The 21,504-nt window shown below is 39.6% G+C and overlaps 1 protein-coding gene across 1 annotated transcript in view; it reads right to left on the minus strand.

The window, feature by feature from the left end:
• The window catches only part of PER2 (period circadian regulator 2), a 1,339,110-nt gene that overhangs the window by 563,317 nt on the left and 754,289 nt on the right, over positions 1 to 21,504 (minus strand). The window contains exon 17 of the mRNA XM_044070032.1: positions 1,257 to 1,425. Coding sequence (XP_043925967.1) covers positions 1,257 to 1,425 — 169 coding nt within the window. The remainder of the gene's footprint in view (positions 1 to 1,256; positions 1,426 to 21,504) is intronic.

Below are 21,504 nucleotides of genomic sequence, written 5' to 3' on the forward strand. Positions count from 1 at the left end.
CATCTCTCTGCCCAGGGGCAGGTTTATGGACTTACCTAAATGTTCGCTTTACTGGAGTGCCAGTGAAAGCATAAACTCCTCAACAGTATGAATGACTACTCCTCCAGATGGTTCTCACCCTAGTAGATCTGAAGCCTCCCAACCACTAAGGAACAAATGGGGTTGAGTCCAAAAGGGGGAGTCTTGATGGTTGCCAAATGCAGTAGGTTAGCACGCAGAAGAAAAATCCTGACTGTGTTTTTTTTTTTTTTTTTTTGGTCCTTGAGAAGGCAAAGAAATAAGAACCCAAAAATGTCCCTAGGAGGTGTTAAAACAATACAGGGTTCTGAGGCCGCTGCTGCATGCTAGATGTCCCTTACATTTGGTAAATATGAGTTGTGTCTGCATTCTTCAAATAATTAGTACTCATTTAATCACCTAAACAGTGTGTGTGTGTGTGTGTGTGTGTGTGTGTGTGTGTGTGTGTGTGTGTGTGTGTGTGTGTGTGTGCGACTTTCCTTAGTCCCAAGTTTCATGAAGTTCAAATATTGAAAAGTACACAAATGCACATAAGTACTTCAATGCTTTGATACTGATGGCAGCCAAAACTTAAAAATTAAAAGTAATGGCATGGTACAGTAGTTCCAATTACATAATGAATTGTGAGTTATGCAGGAAGTATCCCTTGTTGCCCATGCATCTGATTCTCTGGGACCAACCCTGGCCATCCTGGAGTAAATTAGTGCCCAATTCCCAACCCTATATTATGAACCATGATATGTACAAAAGTTATGGCTGACAGTAGCAGGATGCCTGTTTTAGGATCTAAAACAACCAAGATGACCACATGAGACATGGAGTGGGTATATATACCATTTGCTTTCATACAGTGGTCTGTGTCAGGATGGGTAGTTCACAGCTGCAAAATACTTGCTTCCAAGTATTCCATGAAATCTTATTGTCATACAAAAGTTCTACTACAGTTCAAAGCAACATATACCTAGACGATACTGACTGAAGATGAGCGAGGTAGTCCTTCCAGTCTAATTCAGCACAGTTCCTTGTCTTATAAACATTATGCAAAGCTGACGTGCTTTGACTATAAATGCACCCTTTCATAGTAATCTGTCATATTCCTGACATTATAGAACAACTCTATTTTTGCAGCACTGGAAGATACCATTCCATGTTTTAGACAAAGAAACTTCAGACCATATTTAATGAAGACAAATATGCAACTACAGAAATGCCAGCAAGGCCATCAGAATACGCCTTACCGGAAGACACTATCCAGACAGCTTATCTGCTGATAAGAATATGTTGGTTGTTGCTTGCTAGCCAGTTCATCTGAAATGGCCTTTTCAGAGGTTCCCATGACAATGCCCTTCCGCAGGCTTGCTACTGAATCTTTGGTTAAAATACTTCTGTTTTTTTTATGCTGGTTCTCTGATTGAAGAAAAAAAATAAACATAAAATTAACCTGGTGTAAACCAGTAGGCAACAGTGAAAAGCACAGTGAATATTTACAAAAGTTGTGTACAGTAGAGAGTTAATCATGCAAACTAATTGGGACCTAGGATAGTTCGGATAATCAAATTGTTTGGATAATCAAACATATAATTGAACCGGGTAAAAAAACTTCTAAAATCTTTTTTTTTCTGCACATAAGAATACACTTTTCAACCATGCAGCGATTCCAATGGATAGTAAAGAATATTTTTCTACTTCACTAACACCATTTTATAACTTTTAGGTAGCTTTAAGAAACAAGGGGTTTATCACCTCACACTGACAAACAATCCAGCTCATGTACTAACATTTTCTGAATTGTCTTTGTATGTTTTTGCAACCTGCTCTCTTTATAACTAGACATATTATCATTTAACTTGTTTAGTTGTATTCTTTTTCTTTCACTCCATTACTTGTACTGTTTACCGGACTGTGTAAAATACATTGTTTATTGATGCAGATAACTATAAGCTTTTATTCTGTTGTCACTGTACTGGAGCTTTCGGACACTACCCGGTTAACAAATGTAAATAAATATATTTTTTTCACAAACAATCTCAAAAAACATGCTCAAGCAAATACTATTTATATATTCAGACTTTATGATTTTTCCTACCGGAAAACTTTGGAAGGCTGGTTCTGATAATTGACGTTTCTGATAACTGACTTTTGGATAATTGACTCTCTACTGTACCACACACACATAAGAAAAAAATGTTATATTTTTAGTGTAACAGTATATCTTCCCATGGATATTCACAGCTCATAAATGGTAATTTTTAATTACAATTACTAGGTTTATGCAAGCTGTAAAGCTTTGCTACAAGAAATATACAGAGATACACAGAAGCCAGGAAATGACAGCACAGCTTCACTATGCTGTCCATCTCTGACACGTCCCACCATGAATGCAATATGCGACAACCTGGATGGAAGAGAGGAAGATTAAATGTTCCAGCTGGCTCTGCTAACTGAACCGTTTAAATAAGCAGTTAAGGCACAGTGCTGCACTAGTAGTTGCTACATCCCCCTTCTCCTATACATCAAACTTAAATGCTCAAGTCTAAGGTTGGTCCTTCCTCACATACCATTCGCTTGTAAAAAGTAAACGGGTACATGCTCACATCTAGGGTTGCCTCCTATCCCTTTTTAATATATAAATGCATGTTGGTGTCTAGGGGTATTATCCTCAATCATTCCTCCTTTGTCATGTCCCTGGCAGAATCAGAAAGAATCTGCACCCCACACCGTGTGTATAATATAACATTCTCATTGCTAGGAGTGGCCCTGCATCTCCTGCCCATGCACAATATTAAATTTGTTGATGTATAGATTAGCCTCATTTCATCCAATGTACAGTAAAGTACAGTTCTATTAGTTGTAATTACCCATAACAGTAGATGTGTAAATGTTTGAATTCTTCACTGCTGCAGTAGCCTATGGGTTGTATCCATAGCCGGCTTTAGGCACCAGCGAACCGTGCAGTCACTGGGGGCCCCCTGGTCTGATTCTATGAATAGTGAGCCCAAAGCTGCACCAATGAGGGTGTCTCTTTTTCTGAGACTATTTCCAGACTGAGATGTATGGGAACAGACAGACACTCCCTCAAACTTGGGTAGATTGCTGAAGAAACAAAGACCAACTGAAGAAAGACAAGTAAACAGTGACAATACCTCACCAAACCAAAAGGCAAGAAGGCACAAAAAAGTTGCAAGATAAAATAACTTGATAATTTATTTATAAAAATAATAAAATAACCATGTGAGAGCTTTCGTTTAACAAATGTAAACTTCATCAGACAAATGAATAAAATCAATCTGAAATATTGTCACTGTTTACTTGTTAAACTTAGCTAGATACTATGATCTGCTTGAACAAGAAGTCCCTATTTCTGTACCCACTCCTCCTTATTTTGCCTACTTTGGAGAATGCATTAAAAGCTGCCCATAATGCTCCTGATTCTCTCCCATCACTTCCCAAAAAAGCAAATAAATTGTATAGAATTTCACATGCAAATACATTTCTCTATTCTCAGCTTACAGTTGATCCTGCTGTAATAACTTCTACGGCTCAAGCAACAAAAAAGCATCTTGCCTCCTCCAACTCAGTTCTGGGGATAAGGAGGAGAAGAGCGCAGGACTGACAGGATTAGAGCCTTTTTTTCCTCTACCACATTAGCCTTCAGAATTCTGAACTACCAGGGCTACATGTCGAAGTTCATTTTGAAGCATCCTGAAAGCTTGGAATTTTTATTTTTTCTTCCCTGACTCATGGGGGTGTTATGTGAATCAGATTCTGTTTAATTCATTTCAAGTTTCTAAACATGCCATAAAGAGTGTGCATGATTGTGCTGATACTGTTTCCAGAGAGAATCAGAGTCTTGGGCTATATATAATCTTGGGGTGAGCTAGCCCCATCATCAACATCAGAGAATTCATCCTCTTCTTTAGAGGCAGGAGCAGCAGTATTAGCAGAAGACATGTAGCACCCATAGTTGACTGACTAATAAATGTCTGGCTATGGTAACAGCATAATTTTTGAACGGGAGCCATTTCATTACTTTCAATATGATTAATTTTCTGTTTCTTTTTTCTAGTTACATCCCTAAGGGTTGAATGGCTAGAGTACAACATACCAACCTGTGCAAAAGATCCCTTTCCTCGGACACCTCCAGAAGACTCTCTTGAAGTATATCGCATAACCAAATTGGATGGCTCTCCTATTTCCATGTAGGGCACTGGAGCTGCTGCAGAGAATGTGTCTGACCCCTGGTCTGTAAAGACTGGCAAGGTTACAACAGAGAGATTGGAGGAAATAAGCAAGTAGTCTGAGGAACAAGCAGTAGCCACTGCAGAGTCACACTTCAGCTGAGGCATAGTAATAGCCCACAAATGGGAGACAGACTCATGTTTTAATTGTTTTTCTCCTTGCGTTAGGTAAAGGATCAGCAGGATCAACTATCCATGCCATAGCTGAAGAAGAAGCCTGTTTGTCAGTAAGGTATGCATGAAGGAGCTGGTTAGAAGGCAAGTTGTCACAAGTAAACAAACAGCACACGACCCTTCCAGTTTAATATATTTTACCCCACAATAAAGTAACAAGCAGTACATAAGGCATTTGCTGCATTTGCAGTTTTACTTGTTATCACTACAATTCATTACATTTGTTAAAGTGTGTGGAAACGGTTTTGCTTTTTTTTTCTTGCTTGATCTTTAAGTGTGAATTATGACACAAATGACTCTAGATCTAGCTGACTCTAATAATCTTACCTTACAGGGTATGGAACACAAAAATGTACTGCTGCCACACAATGGCTACAAACCTATTGCTGCTACAATAGTCACACCTCAGGACCAACCAAAAATAAATGTATTACCTTAGAATGTGCAGGGGATGTCTACTTGGTCAAAGGTAAATACATGCCACTGCTTAGTTAAAAAACTATGGGACTACTGTTGTACTGCTACAGGAAACAAAACTTAAGTAATGTTCAAAATGTGCACAAAAGATGGAAGGGGTGGGGGACACAAGTTGTGCTAACTAAGCAAAAAGAGGGGTATTAACACTGGTATACCCTTCTTTACAGTGGAGACCACTGTCATCCTTTAAAGGTAAGGAGGGGAACTGCTTAGTTCTACTCATAAAGGGGAAGTTACTAAAGCCAATTTCTGTGGTCCTAATACTGATTTGGTGGAGTAAACTAAGGAATTTTCAGAAACCATGAAATCACTGAAAGGGCCATACACAGCTTTGATTATAGGAGGGAACTTTAATATGACCATGAATCTGCCAATGGATAGGATCCCACACAACTGTAGCAGGTTAACAAAACTGACTTTAGCTATAATCCAGTTTGTGGTGGATATGTGGGTACTTGGAGAGCCATTCATCCTCAGCAGGTAGAATTTACCTATCTCTAGTGTTGCAAAGTTTTGTCATGTACACACACATTCAGTTCCCTCTCTGATTGCAGAGGGGTTCTTATGGATATGTTAGACATGTTAGCAGGAAGTCCATGTCTCCCTTGGCACCTCTAGTCTGTTAACTTGAAGGATCAGGAGGGCTGTATGGCTATCTTAGCAATGCAGCGAGCCTACTTTGCTTCTCAATACAGCAACATGTACTTAAGGAAAGGCAGATGGGATGATATGAAAACAGAAGTTAAAACAGTAGCTCTGCAGTTCTTCCAGAAGAGGTCTAACAAACACAAACAGGTGAAAGTCTTGGAATAAGAAATTAAATATTTCTGCTCAAGTCTCACTGATAGATGGCAACCATAAAACTAAAAAAGAACGCAATACACTTCAGCTAGCTACTCAGATGGTAAGATGGAAGTGCTTTACTCTGCATCAGAGAGGAGTCAAGAAAGCATCCCACAAGTACTTATCTGTGAGTTGGAACAAGAGATGACTTTTTTAGATTCAGAGTGAAGCCTAGACTGCTGAAAAGGTTCACAGTATATTGTAAAGCTATTAGACAGCCTATCAAGCAATCGACAAATCATGTATGCCTTGAAGCCTGCAATGAGCTATCACTGGAACAAGACATTTGGTGAAGACTCTTGGGGTGGTAAAAAGACCAAATGGCAAATATATAAATTAATAATGCAATCCCAAGGCAAAGAACCTATAAAATTATAAGTTTTGTGACTGTGTGTGTGTGTGTGTGTGTGTGTGTGAATGGGAATATGTAAATAGGCACCCTTTAGATCTAAGATGACCAGAAAGGCCTGAGGAGAAGAATAAAAAGTTTGAAATGTCAGCATTTTGAATTTTGGGATGAGTAAAAAAAGTTTAGCCTGGATAACTCTCCAACAGGCCTCCAAAAATTTTCCTTCTTGGGAACCAGGAAATGTCTTAAATAAAAACCCTTTCCCCACTACACTGAAAGGACTGGTTCCATATCCCCAAAGGAAGTCCTTGATCGAGAAAAGTTGTCCACTCTGTAGTGTCTTTTGAAGATGTGTACAGAGGACCATGTAGCTGCTTCCAGAATGACTCTGGAGTCAATACCTTTGAAGAAGGCACCAGAGGAGGATACTGCTCAAGTGTAGTGTGTTTTCACAGGTGAAGACAGGGACTTGCTATGGCAGGAATAAAAGGAAATGGACTTTGAGATCCAGCTAGAGACTGTTTAGATACCAGGTTGCACGACTTGCCTTCCTGGAAGGAAACAAAAAGCTGCTCCATATTCCTAATGTCTTTAGTCTTATCAAGACAGAATCTAAGTTGTCTGTGCACATTCCAAGAGTGCAGAAGTGTTTATCCCCTGTTCTGAGAATTTGGAAAGAAGGTAGGTAAATTTATAGCTGAGTGAGAGACAACTTACCACCTTAGGCATGAAAGAAGGCTTAGCCCTTAGAGATACCCTATCCTTATGGAGAATAAAGAAGGGATGGGTAGCGTAGTCATAAGGGCTTGAAGCTTAGAAACCCTTCTGGCAGAAGTAAGGGCAATTAGTAAAACAAGTTCTCAAAGTACAAAACTTTAGGGAGGCAGAAGCTGCTGGTTAAAAAGGTGGCAGTGAGTTCTACTGAAACAAAGCGGAGATTCCAGAGAGGAGTGGGACAGCCATCCTAGCTGGATGCAAGAGAAGAGAAGGGCACAGTTTAGAAACTCTGACCTCAATTCTTGATTATAAGGCAGGATTAAGTGGTATGCAGCCAGAAATAGCTGAGAAATATGCCTTGACAGGGGAATATGCTAACCCAGTTTTGAGTAGCTCACACAAGTAGGAAAAAAAACTGCAGGGACTCCCCACCTGGAGAGGGTACTGATTCTTGTTAAGACATATGACAGAAAATCTTTTCCATTTGACGATGTATGACTTTCTAATGGTAGGTATTCTGGTCTCCTGGAGAACCTGAAGGATATCCTCAGAAAACTGGTGTCTGAAAGGAGTTAAGATACTATCAGCCATAGCATCAGGTTGACAGCCTTAAGTTGGGATGAAGTAGAGAGGCCTTTTTCTATGTAAACAAGACCACTTTGTGGGGGGTAACCTGTAGTGATCGCTTCTGGCTAGGTGAACAAGGAAGAACCGGAGCTGCCTAGGTTAAAAGGTATCACAAGCAAGACTTAGTTTGTCCTTTTGGATCTTCAGTAGAACCTTTGTCATTACAGGAATGGGGAGGGAGGTATAGAGGTACTTCCCCTCCCAGCAGAAAAATATGGCATCCATCATCCAGATCTGGAGATAACGAGTCCTGGAGCAAAACAGCTCGAGCTGTCAGTTGTGAGTGGAGGCAAACAAATCTATTTGAGGGATACCCCATCTGTGGACTATGTCCAGGAAGACCTCTCTGTTTAACATCCATTCATGAGCATCTTTCAATGATCTGCTTATAGAATATGCACGAACATCGTTTTTGGATGGAATACAAACCACCTATAGGGATAGATTTGCTATTATAGCTTGATCCCATGCCAGAAGAGCTGGCCTGCGCAGCTAGTAGGATTTGGTCCCCCAAGTTTGTTGATGTACTACATTACTGTAGTGGTGTTTGTGAAAATCCTGTGGGGCCCTGGGTTCCATAGGTTAGAAAACACCTGAAGGGCTTGATTAAGGGCCTTCATTTCTTTGATACTGATGTGATCCCTCATCTGTTTGGCAGACCACTAGCCATGACCCGTTGAAGACCCCATCCATGTGCCCTAAGCCACATCTGATGCGTCTGTATGCAGGTCCTAACTGGGAGTGGATGGATGGGTGGAGGGGAAGGTCTGGATTGAGTTGTATTTCAGAAATCCACCATTAATGCTTTTTTCAGAAAAGGCAAGAGGGAAACTTGGAAGTTCAGTGAGTGACAGTGCTAGGACCAAAGAGATTTCAGGTAGCACTGAAGCTTTCTCATATGTAGCTTTGCAAATGTTACCATAAGAATGGTTGCTACCATGCATCACAGAGCTCTTAGAATTTCCTTTGTAAAAGCAGACTGATGGAGTAGTAGGGATTGGAAGAATGTAGAGAGGGACTGAACTTTTTCCTAGGGGAGGAAGGCTGTCAGACAGGTAACATGTCTGCAGCTCAATAACACCAGGTACTGAGGGAGAGTCAAAAAACAGTCTCTGGAGATTAAGGGTAAACCCCAGCCTTCCCAGAAGTAAGGCTGTGACAATGAGATGCAGCCATAGGGTGTCCTGGGTTGAAGTCTGGATATGGGTTCAGCAAAAGGCTGGTGCAAGGCATTTTGTGAAAACCCTGGAAATGGTAGATTTTGGTAGTATAAAGGAAAGAACTGAAAGTGCAAAGAAAAGGCTGAAAACCTAAGGAAATTTCTGCATCTGGGGTGAATAGAGATATGCATCCTTAAAGTTTTGAAACTAGAAGGGCTCGAGGAAGCAAAAAGGGGCAATGAGTTTGCAAGAAGAGTACCTTGAAAGATGGTACTTTCAAAGAGGTGTTGAGGTAGGATAAGTCCAGAATGGGCCTTCAAGTGCCCTCTTTTTTGGGAACCAGAACAACTCAAATAAAACCGTTTTCCTAGGTGCTGGTGGGGCACCGACTTTATGGTGCCCTGCTCAAGGAGATCCTGCAGAAGAGGTGGAAGGAGGTGAACTTGATTGGAAGGGGGAGGGGAGATTCTCCGCAATAATGGAAGTTCCCTCCAAGACATCTTGTAATGGTGTTGAATGATGAACTGCCACACTGGAAGTGACATAGTATTTTTGACAATGGAATTCCTAGACTGAGGAGGGAGGAAAGGGAAAGCAGACAGGTGGACTCTAACTTGCCTGGAAAAGTTAGTTTTCTCATGAAATTTCTCCATGGGTTGTCCCCTCCCTATTCTGTTCCCTGTGGACAAAGGAATTGGGCTTAACAGGGTCATTTCTTTGATAACTAGGTACTGACATGAAAAAAAGAAGTTATGTCTTACCATAATGTTCCATCTGTGCTATCAGTCTTCACTAATCCTTGACTGTGGGTTTGGTTCCAAGCTTCAGAACAGAGTTGGCCATTGCCCTCCAAACTCTTGAGCCATGCTTTTACCCATAACGCTTCTCTCATGACTACCTCAGATCAAGTTTGCCTAAATTAGTTGGCAGACAAATAGTATACAAGAAAAAGAAACCAGACATGTGTTTATAACAAGAAGCCAGTCCTGTAAGATTTCAATCCATTAAGAGTCTCAGGCTGGGGAACGGGGGGAGGGAATGTCAAGGATTAGTGAAGATTGACAACACAAATGGAATGTTACGGTAATACATAACTTCTTCATCTGATGTTGTCAATCTTCAAGTAATCCTTGATGATGGGACAGAGTCTCCAGCTACCTAAACCTTGGGAGGTCTCATGGAAGAATATTACTGAGCACTATCGAACCAAATGACCCTGGAGACCTGATCCAATTTGTAATAAGTGATCAGGGCCGGCCTTAGCTGAAACGACGCCCTAGGCGAAGTAGTGCTCCAGTGCCCCAGTGCCCCTTAAGCCCCACCCACAACATACTCATGAAACATCCCTATTTGAGCCACACCCACAGGTAGGTCACTCCCCAAGAAAGCCACCCCAGTCATTTCCTTAAATCATTTAAATGCATAAGAAGAAACAACTACCTTTGTGTACACATTTCCTACTGTAAATACCAGAGCTGGACCGTGGTCAAATAGGGCCCTAGGCAGGGTAATAGACCACCCCTCCCCCCAGAGCAGCCCCTTCTGCAGCAATCCCCTACCCTCAAGAAGCAGCCCCCTCCCCAGCCACTCCAGTGTTACATTACTTGGCTATTTCTCCTCAGTTACCATAAACACTGTTCAAACCTGTCAGTGTGTATACTGTGTTCTTATTTACTTCTACAGTGATTACAAATATTGAAATAAAACAGCATAAACACAGACAGCCATTTGCTAAACAAACAATATAGTCTCACAATGAAAACAGATTTAGCATGAGCAGTAAAACTTCTCTGCCCTTGAAACTCACATTTATTGAAAAGCATTAAAACCCACATTCAAATAAAATGCATCTGGCCAGTGGAGAATTAAGTTTACCTTTAGGCTCTTTTCAAACTACAGGCTCCTTGAACACATTCTTATGCCATGCATATATACATGTGTTCTTTGATTCACCTTCCTGATTGCATTAAACTGTATTCCTTGCATAATAAAGCACCACCTGTTAGTGTGTGTTTTAAAGTTGCAGTTTTGAACATTTTTCCAGTAAGCAATGGAATGAAATGTATGAACCAATAATGACAAAACTGCCCATTTCAGAACATTTTAATCATAAAAGGCCACTCAAACTTCTATCATTACAATTCACGAGTATCAGTCAATAAGCACAATCTCTGCAGAAGTAAAATTCATCCGAATAATTCTACATTAGAAAATTGTAACTAATAAAAGGCTGTTACTGCCTAACAGCTTTACATTTCAGTTTCTCATCTCCAAATTCAGTGCTTGCTGCCCTTAAAGAATTAATTGCCTAGGTTACATTAAAGAAAAAGATAAATTGGTAATATTGCAGTAGGGAATGACTGAGAGCCTGACACAAGTTCATAGTTACTAGGCATCTTATACAAAGGAGGGCACACTAAGAAATGCAGAACCCCTATCCCCCGTAAAATGCACCAAATAATCGGCGACTAGGTTATTACATACCATACCTCCATTACCTCTCAAACTCTTAGCAAACAAAATCTCAACAAAGCATAATGTAATGGGGGGAGGCAAAGGCCCCCAACAGGGACATATTATAAATATTGCTCTTAGAGGCTTAGAAAGTTGCTAGAATAACGGCATTTGTCGTGGCATACATTTTCTGAAGGAAATGAAGGTTAAAATTCAAACATATGACATTTAGTTATTTAAATCTTCAATGATTTGCCAGAAAAGAAGAATAGGTTTTTCCTTCTTGAAACATACAGAGTATCTCCTACTGGTCTGACTGTCACCACTGTAGTGATTACTATTGATATGGCAAATGCATCTACCCGGTCAACATAAATCAACAAACAATTAAATAGCACAATACTGATTAGCTATCTCAGAGTTTTACTACCCATTGCAAACCATTCCCAAAAAAAACCTTTAACATTTTTTAAGGCAACTTATATTGCTACTCATTTACACACACACACACACACACACACACACACACACACACACACTATATATAGGGTGACAGCATCTGCATTCAAACCATCAATAAAACATTCACTTTAAACATGCTCAACATGCAATGATTTCAGTTTTGTGTCAGAAGCTGGAGACATGATATTCTACTAGTCAAAAATGCCCAGATGATGCATCAATTTACTAACTTTAAACAAAACGTTTATGCTACATGACCAATGTGCAGTCTCTTAACTGCCCAACTACGGTATTATCAAAAGTTTTAGGGAGTGTATTCTTTCTATTTCAGCTGTCCTTCCTGTTAATTCAGTTACCATTTTTGTGATAGTAGTATAAGGAATACCTAACACCAGAATCCGTGCAGTTCCTTCTTAACAATAGTTCAGCAAGTTCAACTACTGCCATTTTATCTACACAGCCTTTTAATTTCACCATCAATACAAAAAGTCAAGTCTTATTTCAATACACATTTTATAAGGTATCAGACGTCTCCTGTTTATCTTGCCCACTATTACACTTGACTGGAAATTGTTATTGGTTTCTACCTTCTTGTGAAACGTTAAATAATCAACACAAAAATAATTCAGGGTACAGACCCACCAACCATAATTATTCGTGGCATCACTTAAGCATTTAAGTAATCCAAAAACATAATAGGCAGTCAAATTAAAACTATGAAATTATTTTAAATTCTTGCAAAAAAACTATCAATAACTGTTGCACGTGGGGACTAAGTCAAAATATATGGGCGTAACAGCTAAACAAGCAACAGCATGCTCTACCTCACTATGTACAGTTTTTGACAAGCAACGCAGGTAAAAAAAATCATGATGGATATTATACAATTGCATTTAAGAAGTCTATAACTTGTCCATCAGAATACTAATGGCAGCAGGACATAATATAACATAGGAACATAATGTAGAACAACTTGGCAAAATGTGGAACACCTAAAAACAGTTTATAAACAACTTCAACTAGGAATCTCACATGATGGTTAAATGTGGTACTTTAGACTTCTAAAAGTTTTTTTAATGAATTAATAAGATTCTGTATTTACAAAAAATATGGGTTAAAAAATTCTTAAAACTGAATGCTTGACAGACAGACCATTCAAAATGGAACTGGGAAGAACACACCATTTTTAAGATTAGTAATGAAAAATGTTCTTCATAATGAAGTACACTTGAGGGACGTGATGCTAACAGCAAACACCCACACAAATCTTCCTTCCTTGAGGTCAACATTCATGCTTATCATGCTATTTTAAAGGGCACAAACGTGGATGGAATGTAAAGTCTCATTCGGCATCAATCACACAGTCATTTAAAAAAATTCTACATTGCTCAAAAACTGAACAACTCTCCTAAATAGACAACATTAACAACTAAGTAACTTGCTCTTTAAAATGAGCATTTCTTTTGGCAAACCTGTATTACTGTTCCCAGCTTGACATCTGGCTGTTCCTTGTTGCTGCACATGCTATCAGCAGGTAAACTCATTGTACTTGAACACAATGCTTTAAAGAATCAGTTTCTTGAATAAAATTACAAATTAATAAAGTAAAACTTAAGATTCGGTTTAAAACACTCCCCCAAACTGCCTTCTTTTCTCTAGCGTGTGGGTTCTGTATTTAATACAGACCTTTGCAAATCCGTCGTTGAACATTTGTGGATCAACTGAAACTTTAACAAAAAGTACACTAACCTCCTGAAATCTGTGCAACCTGATAATCGGGTTTTCTGCACTGCAGGTTTCAGGCAGAAACCGTATGTGGGGCAGCAGATGTTCCCATGGCAACTAGACGCTTTCAAAGCCATTGTCATGGAAATCCAACTCTCTTCCTAATTTTTGCCACGGCAAAAGGACATCAACGATCTGGCCCCCAGTTTCCTGGAGACCAAGGCACGCTTTGGAAGTAAGATTTCTGTGTGTCCCGGGACATGGCGAAAGAGTATGGTGACGGTTTGTACGGCGGTCAGAACAAAGAGAGCTACAGAAGGCGACAGGATTCAAAAATACTGCAATAATATCATCGAGTGCCCAGGGCTGTTTACATTTTAAGCCGCTCTGTTATTTATCAAAAATGTGCCACCTACATACACACATACTATCACACACAGTAACACACACACTATCTCTCTCATAAAAAGAGAACGAATAATTTCAATTCCACACACATACATGCACACACACACACACACACACACACACACACACACACACACACACACACACACACACACGCACTCTCTTACATACAGAAGCGAACAGTTTAAATTACAAACACAAACGGTTTAAATTACAAACATATACTTACTTTCTTTTTAAACCGAACGGCCACACGCATACACATGACCTTAACCCCTCTGTTAACTGAACTGCTAACTTAAGTTTTGCGTGTGACAGCAGAAGTTTTTTTTTTTTTTAACCTGTTGAAGCCTTCCAGCCAATCTGAAGCTATAAAAGTGCGAGAGCGGTCACCCTTCCCCTCTCCCTATTGTTTTGGCACCCTTCACTCAGACAGGGTGCCGAGAAGATAGCAAAATAACAAAAGTAAATGAATTTAAATAAATACATAAAAATGCGCCCTTTACGAGGCCGGCCTGTATGGCGCCCTAGGCGGCTGCCTAGTTCACCTATGCCTAAGGCCGGCCATGTAAGTGAAAAAGGTATGAGGAAAAACCCAAGTGGCTGCTGCAGAAATGTCATCTAGTGAGGCTCTGGCATGACAAACTGCAGAGGCTGGCACAGCTCTAGCTGAATGGGTTTTGACAGGATGAGACAGATGGAGCCCGTTCGATTGGCAAATAAATGTAATATCGTCTTCAAGCCATTTTGCTAAGGTAACCTTTGAAACTGGATTCCCTAGAGAAAGGGAAGAAAAGGAAACAATTGATCAAATTTTCAGGAGTCCTTTGTTCTGTGAAGATAAAAACATAACTGTGTGTGAACGTCTAACAAATGAAGGCAGTACTCCTTTACTGGAAAAATTAGGGAAAAAGACTGGAAGTTGAAGTGTGTGATTGATATTAGATTCTGAGACTACTTTTGGTAAAAAGGATGGATTAGTCCTAAGAGAAACCCTGTCTTTGTTGAATATTATGTACGGGGGTTTGGAGGACAGGGCTTGAAGATCCGATACCCTTCTTGCAGATAGGATGGCTACTAAAAATAAAGTTTTCCAAGTCAGAAATTAAGTCGCAAGTAGCTGATGGTTGTGAATCCAGTGTTAATCCCAAAGGAATATCTTAATGGGCCTAATCCTTAAAATGCTTTCAAATTTTGGTCTGGATGCTAACTATGAGGCTTGCTGCTGAACAAATTGTAAAAAAGACCGATTGTAGAGGTTTGCTAAATCCAAGCTGACAGGGTGGTATAAGGTCAACTTTTAAAAAAAAATGGGACAAATTTCCCCAGGGTTTTAGATGTTCTTTATAGCCAAAAAGACCATTTGGAAACACATACTGAGTCCCTGACCTCACTTTTTTTGCTCACTGCTTGGGAATTAGCTCTGCTCAATTTTGCCATGGCATCATTCGGCTTTTTCCCTAACTTATTTAACCCCCTAAGGGGTTCCCGGCATACAAGGAACAAAAAACAACACTTAACTCTAATTTTTGAAATTGTCAAACGCCTTGGGTCTCAAAAAAATATAATTTGGTGGCCCATTGGGTTTTTTTCCCCAAACGAGACTTGGGCTGCAAGTTTAGGGGGAGATTTGCAAAACAAATTCCCAAGTTTTTTTTGGCTTTTAGGCTAAAAAGGGAATACGTTGAACAAATTTTTAATGGGAATGATCTTTTAAACCTTCACAAATTGGTGGAAGCACCCCATGTTTAAATTGGGGTTACCTCCTTTAAAAAACACAAGAATTTTGTTTTAATCATTGAGGCACATTTTCTGGAAAAAAAAATTTGGGAAAGGAAGTTTAAAATTTTTCCTCTTAAAAAAAAACACGAGTTAGCCCATTTGGCATATCAAGAAACCTTTTCACATTTTTTTTGCCCACAATAAACCAAAAAAAAACAGTTTTTCTCTCCCCGCGGCTTTTAAAACCAGAATTGTTTCTCCTCTACACATTCTGGTTGACCCCCCCCCCTGCTGACGCCCTTTTTTAATGTCATTTTTAAAAAATCATTCCCCACACCTTCAAAATTTTAATTTTCCCCCAAATGTAAAGGGGTTCAAAGAGACACAAAACCCCTTGTAAAACCCCCTTTTTCGCAAACTCTTTGGGCCAAAGAAATCCAATGATTTATATCGAATTTTCCGTGTTTTTACTGAGAGCGGGGGGTATGGGCCCCCAGATTTGGAAACTGTTTAAAACCAGGGAAAATTGCCTACCATAAAAGCCATCAAAGGATTCCCCGTTGGTAAAAAATTTGATTTTTCCCTTTTGGGGGGTTGGGTATTTCACCCTGTTACGCATTGGGATCTTAACCCACAGGTTTGAAAACAGGGTTTTAGACAAAAACAAAGGGGTGTGCAGTAAAAACAAATGTCCCCTAAAGAAAAAAAAAAGCAATACCATAAATAAATACGGAATTTTATTTTATTTTTTCTCATTTGCCCTTTTTTTTATTAAAACTTCCCATTTTGCCCCAAAGAACCAATTCCCCTTCACTTATACTTTTCCCAAAGCAATTTTTTGAACTAAGGGTGACCGCAAAAAAAACCTTTAAAAACTTTAAAAACCTGAAATTGTAAAACCTTATTCATACACCCCAAAAAAAAAATAATCCCGGTCTCCCCAACTTTTTGGATCATTTAGAATCCCGGCCAAACAGGGACTTGGCTGAAACCAGTGCTGAACAATATTAACTTCCAAGTGTCAGACATTCAAAAGGCCCATTAACAAAAGGGGGGGGAAACCCGGCCCTTAACTTAAGCCCAAAAAAACCCCTTTTAAAACTCATTCCCCCAAACCAATCAAAGCCCACTGAATTTAAAAGCTTGGGGTTGAAGGAACCCCCCTTTACCCAAAACATTGATGTGGCAAAAGTATTTATGACACATTATTACCAATTTTTATGGAAAAAAATCCATTTTTTTTTCCCCCAGACCAAAAGGTTAAAATTTAATATAACCAAACATGGTAGGCCCAAAAAACCTAAAAAACCACCTTAAAACCCCCTTAAAAGCGTAAAAAAAAACTAGCTTTTCCTTATTGCCCAAAAGGGTTTTTTGACTTACAAACCCTTTACCCACCGTTGAAAGCTGCTTTAAAGAAACCCCAAACCCAAAACCCCCCGGGCCCCAAACCCCATTACCAAATAAAAAACTCTTGAAAAAAAAGGGTTATAACCCCGAGCAGCCAATTTGGGAAAAATTTCCCTACTGCGCAGAGACTAGGCCCCCCAAAAAATTTTTTGAGTATGGGAAAACACCCCAAAATTTTCCGGGTTATTTAAAAGGGATGGGAGTAATGTTGGGAAATAAGGACACTTTTGGGTACTTTAAAAGGAGGGTTAGTATAAAATGAAAAAAGAGAGGTTACTCAAAAATGGAATAAGGGTTAAAATTCTTATTCAAAAATAAAATTTTTTTTGAATTCAAAAACCTTTTGACAACTATTTTGAAAATTCTGACTACATCTTTAAACCCTTCTAGGGCTTAACAAAAGAGGTGGTAAAACATTTTTTAAAGATTTTAAAAATCAATTTCAGGTTTAAATTGCAGAAAATTTTTTAAAAGAAAATTTTAAATTATCTAAAATAAAAATTTTAAAGGGAAACCCCACAGAGTTTGGAAAAATTGATCAAAAAACTTCAGTTTCCCAATTTTAAATGGTTTTGTCTTAAAAACCAAGGAAAAAAATTTGACTTAAAAAAGCAAATCTATTCCACTCCCTTTCAAAAGCTTAAATCCTTAAATCTCTACTTAACACACGATAAAGCTTTAGAAAAAGCGGCCCCAAATTTAAAGGAGCCAAATGAAAAATTAGTACAACCCAAACGGCCTTTCCTTTCACATCCAAAAAATTTAACCTTTCTGAGGCCCCCCCCTTTTTTAAGTAAAAAGGAAAAATTTTAAAACATAACCCCTTCCCCAAATGGGGAAAACAATTACAAAACGAGTGATTACCAATGCTAGAATCAGGAAAACCAATAACCAACCCAAAAAATTTTTAGGGTGCAAAGGGGGGGGGTTTAAAAAGGTGTAACCCCCCCCCCTTTACAACGTTAATGGAAAATCTTCCCTATAGGTTTATACACTAAGTAAACTTCTTAAATATATTTAAAAGGGGGGGAAAATAATAGAAGGAAAATGGCTAAACCAAAAAGGGTTTAAAAGTTTTTTTAAAAATTTCCCCCCAAAAGCATATTTATAAAAAACCCCTTCTTCTGGGTGTTTTAACCTGGTTTAAGAGCGCAGGACGTTTCCCCAAGTAGGCAATTGGGGGGGGGGCAACAAAAAAAATTTCCCCCTGGAAGGGTGCTTCTTGACTGAAAAAAAAATTCGAAAAAACCCCTTGGGAAATACCCCACCCCCAAGTTCACAACCGTTCCCGGTTCTTAAACTCAGCCAAAATTTGAATTTTTTGGGCCGGGGAGTCTATGGGAGTAGGCTGGCTCCAAAAAATAAAAAGATTTGCTAAAAAAGAAAAAAAGTTTGCCCTGGGTAAATGGGGGAGCAATCAATAAAAGCAGCAATTTTGAATTTTCCATTTTTAATTTTTTTGGTTTGGGTTAACATTTTTAAGGTTGGGCGGAAACAACAGGTTAAATTCCCAAAAAACGAAAAAGTTCTCCTTCATAAAAAACTCCCGCATTCAACATATTTCTGCAAAAAAAATTCCCGACTTTAAGGAGCCTACTCCCTTTCTTTTTGGCCTTCAAAAATAAAAGGTGGGGAGAAAACCAATAAAGGTAATGGTAAAATAAATCAAAAACTAAAAAAGGGGTTTATTGTAATCTAAATCCAACTAAAAAGTTTTTTAAAAAAGAAAAAAACCCCCAAGGGTCTGGATGGCCCTTCCTAGGAGGCTTCCTGGTTACACCCCGAATTTTTTTCATCTGGTGGGTTTGAAGGAGAGGCAAAAAAGCTTTTTGCAAATTATTCGCTCGGGTTTCTAAAAATACCTTTTTGGGAACTTTTTCCCCCCAAAAAAAGAAAAAGCCCAATTTTTTAGGGGGCCGCCGGAGATTTAAAAACCGTGTTAAGTACAATAACAAAACTCCTTCCTTAATTAAATGAAGTGAAAAATATAAATAGTCAAACAAAAAAAAATTTAAAAAGGAAAATTAGCCCTTAAAACCTTCTTTTGTTGAAATTATAATTTAAAAAAAGTTAGGATTCGTTAAATTCTCCCGGGGTAAAAGCATTTTAAATTAGTTTCAAAAAAAAAATTTTCCCCAAAAAGCAAGGTTAAAAACCGTTTAAAGCTACTGTTTTAAAACAGTGGAAAGTTCTTTAAAATTTACATTTTTAAATTTTAATGCTTTACAAATTTTGAATAATGGTGGGGTTTAAATAAGAGTGAAATGTCTTCTCGATCTGGAAGGATTCTCTGCAACTCCGGCCTAGTATTGACTCCAACTCCAAGTTCTCCACAAAGCAAGATTCCCTCCCGATTCCTGGAAGCCTTTTTCAAGCCATTAATTTGGCGAAAAGGCTTGCAGGAACACGATTCTCCATTTGGGAGCTCTCATTGGCTCCCGTTCTCCGTGATATTCTCTACTTGATTGACTCAGAGCCGAGTTTGCGATTGGTCGTAAATGCGGTCTACGAGCCAATCAAAATTAAAAATAGCAGCACAGCAGAGCTATGCATTGGTTTGTATACCGCAATGCCAATTGGCAGTAATTGCGGTACACAATCCAATCAAAAGCCTTGTAGCGGAGCCACAGCTGTTCAATGCGGAACAGCGGAACAGTGGCTTCGCTCTTCATTAAATGCGGTGCGTTCCGCATAATCCGGAGCACTTGGATGCTCTGCAGCCAATCTGAAGCTATAAAAGTGCGAGAGCGGTCACCCTTCCCCTCTCCCTATTGTTTTGGCACCCTTCACTCAGACAGGGTGCCGAGAAGATAGCAAAATAACAAAAGTAAATGAATTTAAATAAATACATAAAAATGCGCCCTTTACGAGGCCGGCCTGTATGGCGCCCTAGGCGGCTGCCTAGTTCGCCTATGCCTAAGGCCGGCCATGTAAGTGAAAAAGGTATGAGGAAAAACCCAAGTGGCTGCTGCAGAAATGTCATCTAGTGAGGCTCTGGCATGACAAACTGCAGAGGCTGGCACAGCTCTAGCTGAATGGGTTTTGACAGGATGAGACAGATGGAGCCCGTTCGATTGGCAAATAAATGTAATATCGTCTTCAAGCCATTTTGCTAAGGTAACCTTTGAAACTGGATTCCCTAGAGAAAGGGAAGAAAAGGAAACAATTGATCAAATTTTCAGGAGTCCTTTGTTCTGTGAAGATAAAAACATAACTGTGTGTGAACGTCTAACAAATGAAGGCAGTACTCCCCTTTGCTGGAAAAATTAGGGAAAAAGACTGGAAGTTGAAGTGTGTGATTGATATTAGATTCTGAGACTACTTTTGGTAAAAAGGATGGATTAGTCCTAAGAGAAACCCTGTCTTTGTTGAATATTATGTACGGGGGTTTGGAGGACAGGGCTTGAAGATCCGATACCCTTCTTGCAGATAGGATGGCTACTAAAAATAAAGTTTTCCAAGTCAGAAATTAAGTCGCAAGTAGCTGATGGTTCAAAGGGAGACAAAGTAAGAGACTAGAGACCTAGTGTTAGATCCCAAAATGGAATTAGTTCTTTAAATGGGGGTCTTAACATTAAAATTTCCTTTAAAAATGCTTTACAAAGTTTGTGTGACATACTGGATGACCCCTCAAACCCTATATGGAGGTTCAAAATTGCTGCAAGATGAACTTTAAATTGTTGAAGAAGAACCAGATTGATAGAGGTTTGCTAAAAAATCCAAGACCTTATGAACAGGCGTGGTATAAGGATCAAGCTCGTTCAAAAGGGCCCAGTTTGCAAACTTTTCCCATTTACTTTGATACAGTTTCCTGGTTGAAGGTTTGTGATGTGCGACAATGACTTGACTGACAGGAGGGGAAAGGGATGCATGCCTGGCAATCATAGGAATTGGAGAAGCCATGCTGTCAGCTTGAGATGATGGAGGTTCAGATGAACCATGCCCTCCAGGTGGGACAACAAGTCCAGAGCTGGGTCCAGTATCCATGGTTCATGAAGAAGATGAGGCCAAAGGAAGGGAAACCAAACTTGTCAAGGCTAAAAAAGGCAATGAGGATTATTAAGTTCTCCATCCTCTTGGCTTTCTTTAGAAACTGGGATATTAACGGAGTTGGGGGAAAGGCATAAAGGAGACCGGGGGGAGGGGGCAATTGTGGAGAAGAGCATCTCTGAGTGACTCCCCCAGAGGGGGGATTAGGGCAAAGTAACTCCTGCACTTCTCATTTAGACGGGATGCAGAAAGACCGCAGCAAGGTTGGCCCCAGTGATGGAAAATCTCTTTCGCCACCACAGGATTGAGAGACCTCTCGTGAGGCATGAGAATAGTTCTGCTCAGTTGTCTGCTATCACATTGGAGCTCCCCGGAATGTGCATCGCTGTGAGAAAGTGATTAGAAGAAATCGCCCAATGACAGACTCTTACAGCTTCTCCACATAATGGATAAGATTTGGTTCCCCCCTCATTTGTTGAGATACCAAACTACCAACATGTTGTCTGTTTGAATTCCTACTGTTCCCAGAGGAAGGACATCCTGGAATGCGTGCAACACTAACTGCACTGTCCTCATCTCCAGAACACGGATGTGCAAGTTGACCTGTAATTGGGACCACTTGCCTTGGACTGTCCTTCCCAGATAATAACCCCCCACTCTATCTGGGAAGCATCCATGGTCACTGTGGCTTGGGGCTGTGGAAGAATGAATGGTCACCCCAAGATAATTT

Source organism: Protopterus annectens, chromosome 4.part1 (assembly GCF_019279795.1).
Source record: "Protopterus annectens isolate FY-2018-M chromosome 4.part1, PAN1.0, whole genome shotgun sequence".
Classification (NCBI taxonomy): domain Eukaryota; kingdom Metazoa; phylum Chordata; order Ceratodontiformes; family Protopteridae; genus Protopterus; species Protopterus annectens.